We start from the raw sequence: 11,189 nt of genomic DNA on the forward strand, positions 1-11,189 counted from the left end.
AAAAACTATTAAATATTGACTTGATGTTTCCTCTATTTCAGCACATCCAGGTGTGACTGGTGTCATGGTCCCAAGTTTGGTGAAGGTTTTGGTGTCATCCGATCCTGCAATATTTTTGGAGCATTACGCCTTCCTATTATGTTTCATGTCTGTTCTTCTTCCTGTTATAGAGAATTAAAAGAAAGCAGTTTTATTTTTGAAGGTTTTTTGGGCAAAAAAATAGCTTTTAATATGGACTGGGTAAAAGAAAGAAAGCCCAGTGATGTGTCATTCCTTCTGTAGATGCCAATTAAGTTTATGTGTTAGTAATTCGTGTCTTTGAGAGCATAGGTTCTGAATGGAAGGTTCCTCATATATGGTTCTCTGTGTAATCATAGCTTCTCATAAAAGCTTATGATTGTTATGAAATTGTGGCAGAAGAATTACTCTGGAAGGATTAGTCACAAGCCTTTTGATTTCAATGAAGATCCAGAAAACTTCTTTCAGAGCCAGTTTACTACAGAAAGACAGCTGTTCAAATCCTTTGAAAAGGGATTGTTTCTTAGATGTGGTCTTTTCACGCATTTCTATTAATTGACAAAGTAGAATTTCAAAGTCATCCCTGAGTTTTGTGCTGTATATGGCTTCAAAGTCATGCACCTATGTCTCGGTATTTGTGCATTTCTGTGGAAATCTAGCTAGTGGCACATTTCTCAGTTGTGGTTTGTGTTTGGGAATAAAATATTAATCCCAGTTTGTAGTTGTTTGAATTCATTTCCAGGCTCTTAAAAAAAGCAAGTACAATCACTAATAGTTACCTTGATCTTCATCACATAAAGCTGAGATTCAGTGTTTTAGTCTGATTCCATATGCCAGCACTACCTTTACCATGGCTGTGAGTGATAGCCCAATGAGAAAAAGAACTTACAAAATTACATTGCAAAGAAGCATGAACCTATAATAGAGCTTGAGGCTTCAAGAATTAATGTTTGGTAAGAGAAAGGAGAAAACATTTTAGTGTCACAATATTAGATGGATAAGATTATTTAATGTATGGCATGTCTTTTATGTGCCGTTAACTTAAATCTAAAGCACTGCCAGTTAAACTTAATGAAATGCAGTGATTTAAATTTATACAGCTCATAAGAGGATGTCAGAAGATGTGCATGATATCAGGTTCATGGGCATCATTTAATAATATTTAAAGGTAAAGTGATAAGGCAAAATAATTTTTCTGACTACTGAATTCATTAAATTTGGATGCCTAGCCAGGTGTTGTGGTACACAATTACAGCACTCTGGGAGGCTGAGGCAGGAGGATCATAAGTTCAAGCCCAGCCTGGGAAACTTAGCAAGACCCTTAAAAATAAATCTGAAATGTCCCCTAAAGGCCACATATCCCAAAAGCTTAGTCCCCAGCCTGTGGCACCATTGGTAAGTGGAATAGACTTTAAGAGATGAGGTCTTGTGAAAGGAAGCTAAGTCACAGGGGGAGTGCATTTGAAGGGGATATTAGAGCCCTGGCCCTTTCCTGCCTGTTTGCCTCTGGCTGCCATAAGGTGAACAGATCTTCTAGGCCTTGCTCGCCTACCATGACTTACTGTGCTGCCACAGACCCAGAGTGGCCATGGACTGAAGCTTCTGAAACTGTGAAGCAAAAATAAAGTTGCTTCCTTCTAAATTTATTTTCTCAGGTATTTCTCAGGAAACAAAAAGCTAACACAAGGGGCTATTGCTCTGACTTTGCCTTACTGTGGTTCCAAAGTTGTGAGAATACGCTTTGAATATGCTTGTGAGAATTTGGAATATCTGGAGAAGCCAACTAAAGAAAGCCTAGAACACGATAAGTAGAGATTAATGGGCCATTCTGGGGAAGGTTCAGGCAGCTGGGATCATAAAATTTGGTAATAAGGACTCTATTGGGCATTGAATTAGAGGCCATTCATGCTACACTTTGGCAAAGAATTTGTCTACATTCTGCCTAGGCCCTGAGACTTGGTGTGAGGCAAAATTTACAGATGATGGACTAGTTTATCTGGAGGAAGAACTTTCTAGACAGCACAGCATTCACATTGCAGCATGGGTATTACTGAATGCATTTAGCCAAATTTACAATGAGCATTGGGGGTATAAAAGCAAAGAAAGGCATTTTTAAAAGTTGCATTATCACCAGAAAAGGAGTGCACTTGAAGTTGTGGTCAAGGAGGTTTTGAGAGTAGTACGATTAAAAAGGAGCCCTTTGCACTGGGAAAATGGTAAGGATGTATTGAGGGGAACTCGGACCCCATTGATGTAGGCTCAACTGTGTCAAAGTATGACCTACTGAGAAGACTGGAAAATACCACATGGCACCATCGCTGCTGCAGATAATGAAGTGGAGGTGTGGAAGGACCAATACTCTGCCAGGGTAGTCCACATTCTCCACATTGTGGCTAGTGCAGCAGCAATGAAGGCTCCAGCTAGAGCCCTGGCCCAGGGCCTCTGCTTCCTGTGGGCTCAGGAGGTCATGGGCTGAAGCCCAGGGATTCTTGCACTGGAGCGCTGGATGAGAGGCCATTCTACAATGGTAAATACAACATCTCCAAGCCAGTCCTGCCCCTCCACTACTGTTCCATCCCACCCAAACTTCTCTCTCCTTCGTTTCTCAGTTGTGGGGATTCACACCTAAAGCCTCATTGGGCTTCACGTATATACATTGATTTCTTGTAGGAAATGAACAACTCAGCTTGGCAGCCATCATGGAGTGGGGATGGGAGTTGATTCTTTCTTCTCCCAGAACCCGGATTCAGAGCCCCCATGTCCCTTGAGGTAAAGAAAAGCAGAGGTCAGGCAACTTGCATACAGCTTTGTAGATCATTACTTGACATAGAACAGGGACTCAGAAAGGGTGGCTGTTATTTTTAATGTCAAAATTCATGTCTGCTCAGACCAAGCTCAATTCAGTCTTTTCCTAAAAAATGGCTACCTCCAAGGGAAATATGGTTTGCTAGTTTGCTTAAGAAATAAATTTTAAACGTGTATTTCCTTAATGATTTCTATGGTATTTATATTATAAACACAATGACCTTTTCAAATGATTGAATGTCAGTTGAGGATCTTTAATTTTTTTTATTTGTTGTTTTCATTACATTTGGGGAATGTAGAGACTAATAACAAAATTGATTCTATTTTCTCCAACTTGTGCTTAAACACTTCCAATCTTTAAATGGGATTCCTCTGGCTACTGACCACTGCAAGTGTTCCAAATGTAACTAATCTCAAAAATCTATAAATCAAGAGTGCCAACTCATTCTGACTACTTAGCCACTCTTTGTTTTTATTTTAAAGAAAATAAAAAAAAGAACAATAGCAAAATACCAACAACAGAGAAAAATAAAACAAAACAAAAACAATAAAAATGATACAGGGTTTCAGAACAAAATGATAGGAATTAACAGTGGTTGTTATATTACATATCTTTATCTTCAATGAAGTTGCTCAGATTAGCAGATATAAGAATGTAATATTGGCCAAACCATTAATGAGAATAAAAAATAAAAACAAAAAATTATAAATGATACAGAGTTTCACTAAACAATATGATAGGAATTCAACAATGGTTGTTTTAGTGCATATTTTTGTCTAAATTAGTTGTTCAGATATAAACATGCAAAATTGGTAAAAAAAAAAAAAAAGCATTAACTGTTCCTTTCAATAAACCATTAGACATCAGCAGCACAGTTATCTCAGCTATCCTTCTGTATATATATATTTTTTTCCCTCCTTCTTTCTTTTTCTCTTTTCCCTCATTCCAGTTGTTGTTCTTTAGAGCAATTGCTTTCCCTTTCATAATATCTATTGCACGTTTTGGGTTTTATTTACTCTTTCATGTTCCTACATTAGGGAGACAATGTTTACACAGATGGGTCTGATTTATTTCACTTATGCATATAGTCCCTAGTTGCATCCATTTACCTATAAAATCCTCAAGTTTATTTTTTTATATCTGAGTAATACTCCAATGTATAAAAATACCACATCTTTTTTATGCATTCCTCAGTTGATGGGCATTTGGGTTGTTTCCAAGATTTAGCTAAGATAAACTGTGCTGCTATAAACATAGGTGCACTTATATTGCTGTGGTATGATGTTTTTAATTCTTCTGCGAAAATACCCGGAAGGGGAATAGCTGGGTTAAATGGGGCTTCTAACCCTAGTTTTGTGAGGAATCTCCACACTGATTTCCACAGTGGTTTCACCAATCTACACTCCCACCAGCAGTGGAGAAGTGTTCCTTTTCCTCATAGCCTCACCAGCATTTGTTATTGGTTGATTTCTTGATGATAGCCATTCTTTCTGGGGTGACATGGAATATCAGTGTTGTTTTAATTTGCATTTCTTGAATGACCAATGATGTTGAACATTTTTTCATATCTTTATTTGCCATGAGTATTGCTTCATCTGAGAAGTGTGTATTCATCTCAGATGCCCATTTTTGGATTGGATCTTTGAATTTGGGGGCCTGATTTTTTTTTAATACTTTATATGTCCTATATAGAAGGCCTTTGTCTGAGGGGCAGTAGGCTGAAATTTTTTCCCAACTCATATGTTTTCTTTTCACCCTGTTGATGATTTCTTTTGATGTGCAAAAACTTTTCAATAAGATAAGGTCCCAATTATTGATTCTTTGAAATATTTCCCATGCAGTTTGGTTTTTGTTCATGAACTCTCTGCCTACCCCTATGTCTTCAAGATTTCTACCTACTTTCTCCTTCAGTAGATTCAGTGTTTCTGTTTTAATATTTAGATAGTTGATCCATTTTGACTTTAGTTTAATGCATGGTGATAGACATGGGTCTACTTTTAGTCTTCAGCATGTGGAAAACCAGTTTTCCCAGCATCAAGGATTAAAGAGGCTATCTTTCTTCTAGTGAACATGTTTGGCCCCTTTGTCAAAGATAAGGTGGCTGAGTGTGTTTGTAGTTGTGTCTGCATCTTCTAATCTGTTCCATTGATCCTCAGGTCTGTTTTTTTGCCAGTACCATGCTTATTCTATCATAGTAGCTTTGTAGTAAATATCAAGTTGGGGATTGTGATGCCTCCAGCCTTGCTTTTCTTGCCCAGGATTGCTTTTGCTATCCTAGGCCTCTTCCAGTTCCAGATGAATTTCATGAATGTTTTCTCTAGATCTGTGAGATATACTAATGGTATTTTAATTGTGATTGCATTGAATCTGTGCAATAATTTTAGGAGTATGGCCATTTTGACAATGTTGGTTCTTCCTATCCATGAGCAAGGGATATGTTACCATTTTCTGAAATCCTCTTCAATCTCTTTTTTCAGAGTATTATAATTTTCACTGTATAGATATGTTACTTCCTCTGTTAGATTGATTTCTAAGTATTTCATTTTTTTAGATGCTATTATGAAAGATGTGGTTTCCCCAGTTTCTCTCTCTGCTGTTTGTGTACAGGAATGCTATCGATTTTTGAGTGTTGACTTTGTATCTAGCTACACTACTGAATTTGGTTATTAAATCTAAAAGCCTTTTGGTGGAATTTTTGGGGTCTTCTATGTAGAATATCACATCATCTGCAAATAATGATAATGCCACTTCTTCCTTTCCTATTCTTATTCCTTTTCTTTCTCTCTCTTCTCTAATTGCTCTGGCTAATATTTCCAGAACTATATTGAATAGAAGTAGTGACAGTGCATATCCTTGCTTTGTTACTTACTTTAAAGTGAAAGCTTTCAATTTTTGTCTACTTAGTATGACATTAGCTGTTGGTTTGTCATAGATGGCTTTTATCAGATTGAGGTAAAGACCATCTATTCCTATATTCTGTAAGGATTTTATTATGAATGAGTGTTGCACTTTATCAAAAGCTTCCTCTGCATCAACTGAGATGACCATGTGACTTTGGTCTTTGGCTTTATTGATATGGTGTATTATGCTAACTGATTTGCATATATTGAACCATCCTTGCATTCCTGGGATGAATCCCACTTGGTCATGGTGTATAATCTTCTTGATTTGTTGCATTCCATTTGCCAGTATTTTATTGAGATTTTTTGCATCTATGTTTATTAGGGAGATTGGCCTGTGGTTCTCTTTTTTAGTTGGGTCTTTCTCTGATTTTGGTATCATGGTAATATTTGTCTCCAGGAATGAGTTGGGGAGAATTCCTTCCCTTTCAATTTCATTAAAGAGTTTGAGAAGAATTGGTGTTAAATCTTCTCTAAATTTCTTGTAGAATTCAGTATTGAACCCATCAGGACCTGGACTTTTCTTCATTGACAAATTTTTTATTACATTTTCAATTTCTCTGGCTGACACTGATTTATTCAGGATTTTGATACCTTCTTTATTCAGCTCTATTGTTTCATGCATATCTAAGAATTTGTCCATTTCCTCTGTGTTTTCCATCCTATGAGAGAATAGATTTTCCAAGTAGGTACTGATGATCTTCTGAATTTCTACAGGATCTGTAGTGATCTCATCCCTTTCATTCCTTATTGCATGAGTTTCAGTTTTTTCTTTCATTTTTTTTTTGGATAAAGTTCACTAGGATTATCAATTTTCTTTATTCTTTCGAAGAACCAACTGCTCAATTCATTATTTCTTTGCATTGTTTTCTGAGTATGCATTGCATGAATTTCTGCTCTGAGCTTCATAATTTCCTGCCCTCTTTGGGCTTTGGGTTTGACTTGCTCTTCTTTTTCTAGAAGTTTCAGGTGGAGCATAAGATTGCTTATTTGTGCTTGTTCTATTTTCCTGATGTGGGAATTCACCACTATAAATTTCCATCTGCATCCCACAGGTTCTTGTAAATTGTATCTGCATTTTCATTTAATTGTAAATAGTGTTTAATTTCTTCTTTAATTTCATCTGTGACCCACTGGTTATTCAGAACGGTGTTATTTAATTTCCATGTGTTTATGAAGCTTTTGTGATTTCTTTTGCCATTGATTTTCAATTTCATTGCATTATGATCCGATAGTATTCATGGGATAATTTCAAGTCCTTTGCATTTACTGAAGCATGTTCTACGGGCTAGTATATGGTCTATTTTAGAGAATGTCCCATGTACAGCTGAGAAATATGTGTATTCTGATGTTGTTGGGTGGAACACTCTGTAAAAGTCTACAAGGTCCATTTGTTCACAAGTTTGATTTAGTTCTGTTATTTCTTTGCTGAGTTTTTGTCTAGTTGATCTCTGTGACAATGGGGTATTAAAGTCCCCTGTTATGATTGTATTGCTGCTTATTTCATTTTTCTTTTTTTATTTTGAAGAAAATAGTACAAAAAAGAACAATAGCAAAATACAAGCAACACAAAGCAAGGACATTAAAAATGATACAGAATCATTTTTCATGTCTGTTAAAATTTGCCTTATATGTTTGGGTACTCTTATATTTGGTGCATAGATGTTCGTGATTGTTATCTCTTCTTTTTGAAGTCTCCCCGCCAACAAGTATGTAGTGACCTTCTTTATTTCTTTTGATTATTCTTGGTTTAAAGTTCACATTGTCTGCAAAAATAGCTACACCCACTTTTTTTGAGTTCCTGTTGCATGGAATACTGTTTCAAATCTTTTGACTTTCAGTCTACTAACTTCCTTTTGAATTAAATGTGTTTCCTGTATAGAGCATGTTGTTGGATTTTGTTTCTTGATCCACTCTGCCAGTCTGCTTCTTTTGGTTGGTGCATTGAGACTGTTTACATTGATGGTTATAACTGATATGTATTTGCTTATCTTTGTCATGTTATTTTCTTGCTGTTAGTTCCCCCTTTTTCCCTCTGTTTAATTGCTTGCTCTGCTTGGTGGGTCCTTTCTGATGTTGTTCTTGAAATTGTGGTCATTTTTATCTCTTTCTAGAATATCTTTTAGTACTCTTTCTAGGGTTTGTTTGGAACTCATGAATTTCTTCAGCTGTTCTTTATCATGGAAATATTTTATTTCTCCTTTAATTTTGAAGGATAGTTTTGCAGGGTACATCAATCTGTGTTGGAAGTTCAGAACCTGAAATGCTTCACTCCAAGCTCTTCTTGACTTGATGGTCTGTGTTGAGAAGTCTGCTGTGATTCTGATGGGCTTTCCTTCATAGGTGATCTCTTTCTTTTCTCTAACAGCTTTTAATATTCAGTTGTTTTGCTGAATTTCTGGGATTTTGATCATTATATGTCTTGGTGTAGATTTATTTTGGTTATGGTTAATTGGAGTTCTATATGCCTCACTTTCCTGTATGTTTGATTCTTTTTGCATGCTTGGGAAATTTTCTTCTATTATTTCTGCAAATAGTCTTTTTATGTCATTTGTTTTGACACCTGCTGTTTCACTGACACCAATTAATCTTACTTTTTTTTTTTTTTGTACTAGGAATCAAACTCAGGACCTCATGCTTGCTAGGCAGGCACTTCTGCCACTGAACTATATCCCCAGCCCCTACCTTGTTTTTGTTGTTTTTGTTTTTGTTTTTGTTTCTTTGCTCCATCTTGCAGTTGTTAAGTGGTTATTTCCTGGTTCCTTGTTAGTTTTAAGAGATCTTTTCATGGTCATTAGTGGCAGTGCTGTCTTCAATGTCTGAAAGTCTATCTTCAGCTTCATTCAGGTGATTTTGCCAGCTTTCAATGGAATTATTAATTTCCTGGATAGCTGTTTGAATCTGTTTCATGCTTTCTAGTTCTTTTCTATATTGTTCATTCAATGTTTCCATCATTTTCCTGTGCTCCTCTATTTTCTTATCTATGTCTTCTTTGGATGTGCTGAGAAATTCTTTCATTGTTATTGTCATCTTTTTACCTAAGAGATTACTTCTGATCTGATGTTATCTATGGCCTGATGGAGTTGTTTCTTTACCTAAGTTGCTATCATTTCAGAAATTTCAGGTGTATGACCTCCAAGCTCTTCTGTGTCGATGTCTCCTGGACGTGTTCTGGGTGGAGTGGAGGCCTGAGATTGCACTTTGCTCCTTTGTTTGGTCATTTTTGTATATCTGGAAGTTCCTTGGAGCTAAGCCTCACTCCCACGATGGTGTGGGAATGGTGGGGCAAGGAACTGGAGGTTCCTGTGTAGGATGCAATGAATCTTAGCATATTACTTTAGATAAAATAGTTTTGGTAAAAGCCTAAATGGTGCCTTGGGAAGCCTCCCGGGACAGTGTAAGAGCTAATTCCCCAGATCAACTCTGCCCAGGAATGTCTCCCCAAGATAAGGGGGCGCCTAGGCCTAGGTAACCCTCTGTGACCCTGCCTGGGCAGTTCCACCTCCTGGCCCTAGGTAAACATTGTAACCCTAAAGGAATGCATAGGTTGTAAAAAAGGAGACAAATGGAATATAATGGGGGAAACATCTATCATGGTTAGACATGTGACCTGCAACTGACCTGGGGTCCAACAGGCTGAGAGAAACACCATATGCCCACCGGGGTCAGCGAATGTAACATCCCAATCTGTTGCCAATGGAAACCAAAATGTATATAAGGTAAAACAAAGTTGGCCATTGCACTGCTTCCAGATTGGCAAGGGAAGTGAGAGTGGCAAGCCTCAAATTAAACTCTGGTTTTGTTCTCAATAGACTCAGGTCGCTTGTGGAATATAGCCCAATTTGTACCAGGGGAATTTCTGCCGTAACACCTGGTGCATAGTGTGGCTCCTGTGATGGTGTGTGGGGGTGGAGTGCAATTGATGATGCTCCTGAAGCTTTCTGGGGCTCTGCCTGGCTCACACACTGGTGGAGGAGGGGTAAAGGGGCAATTGCCAAAGCCACTAGCCACTCTTTTCTTGCATGCTAAGAAGTTCTATTTTTCACCAGTAAGAAATGCTGTACATTTGATCAGAAAATGATCATTGGAGGACACATGTAGTGGGGCTTATTGATAGAACCCTTTTCTTTTTTTTTTTTTTTTTTTTTTTTGGTTTTTCTCCGGTACCGGGAATCGAACTCATGACCTTGCGCTTGCCAGGCAAGCGCTTTTGCCACTGAGCTAAATCCCCAGCCCCGATAGAACCCTTTTCTTGCATAGCACTTAGGAGACCTAGGGATTGTTTTGTAAGTGGATAAGAAAGAAGAAATAATATTTATATTAACTGTTGACTAAAACTTTCAAATTAGAGTCACCCAGGTCTCACAATTTTGTCAGCTAAGTTCAATCCTAGACCCTTTGTGAAAACATTGAATGTTGGATGTCCTACAGCAGAGAAATGCCCATTATGCCATGGTGGCACAGAAGTGCAGCACAGAGCCAACTTGAGTGACTCAGAAGACTTCCTGAGGGTCACCTGTCAAGTGAAATAAGCAAGGTCACTGTTTAAAAGTGCACAGGAGTTATGGGAGATGAGACTAGAGAAATAAACAGGGCTATGGTCATGAAACTCCCACAAAGCAGACCAAAAAAAGCAAGGTGCAATGGTGCATACCTCTAGTTACACTCTGGTAGGCTGAGGCAGGATGATTCCAAGTTTGAGCTCAGCCTATGCTGCATAGTGAGTCCCTGTCTCAAATAAACAAAAACAACAAAACCATAGCATGCTAAACAATCAAGTAGTCAAAGAAAGGTTTTAAGAATAGAATAATGTAATCAATATGGCTCTTACAGTGGGTCTGGCAGATTTACTGATGAAATTCTGAGAAGTTGTTAAAATTTCTAACTAGGCAGGAGATTATTACTGTGGATAATTTTTAATGATTTAGAATATCATGTTGAACATGAGGGAGAGACAGGAGCCTCTAGGATGATTCCCCTGATTTGTAATTATTTTCCAGTACTAAATTTAATATTTAGATTCTTGTGGACTATTTCAAGCCAAGTATTGGTTTCTTTTAAGAAGAAAAATATTTTTTAAAAAATAACAGTAAAACAGAGTTTCAAAACAGGTTAGTAGGAGAGTTATAATAATACATTGCATATTGTTGTCTTTGCAGTAGTTACCCAGAGTACAAGACATAGGCATGATATTTGTTCAAACAATATTAGCACCAACCTTTCCTTTCAATGATCTAAGAAAAGCTATCTATTTAACCATCTTAACTATCTTGTGCATCAATATATTTCTTTCTTTTTCCCTCCTTTCCTTTCCTCTACCACAGATTGTCTTTCCTTTTGAACAGTTTCTTCTCAATTCACAATATCAATTGTACATGTTGGACCTTATTTACTGTTTCAGTTTCTCACACTAGTGAGACAATACAATGCTTACACATGTGGGTCTGATGTATTTCACTTGAGTA

At 37.3% G+C, this 11,189-nt stretch overlaps 1 protein-coding gene across 1 annotated transcript in view; it reads left to right on the plus strand.

Annotated features, from left to right (window-relative positions):
- The window catches only part of Lrrc63 (leucine rich repeat containing 63), a 49,087-nt gene extending 48,426 nt beyond the window's left edge, over positions 1-661 (plus strand). The window contains exon 10 of the mRNA XM_005409100.2: positions 42-661. Within this exon, the coding sequence (XP_005409157.1) occupies positions 42-282 (241 nt within the window). The 3' untranslated portion in view covers positions 283-661. The remainder of the gene's footprint in view (positions 1-41) is intronic.
- Positions 662-11,189: the final 10,528 nt, after the last annotated feature.

The sequence above is a fragment of the Chinchilla lanigera genome, unplaced genomic scaffold (assembly GCF_000276665.1).
Source record: "Chinchilla lanigera isolate Chin_1 unplaced genomic scaffold, ChiLan1.0 scaffold00117, whole genome shotgun sequence".
NCBI lineage: Eukaryota > Metazoa > Chordata > Mammalia > Rodentia > Chinchillidae > Chinchilla > Chinchilla lanigera.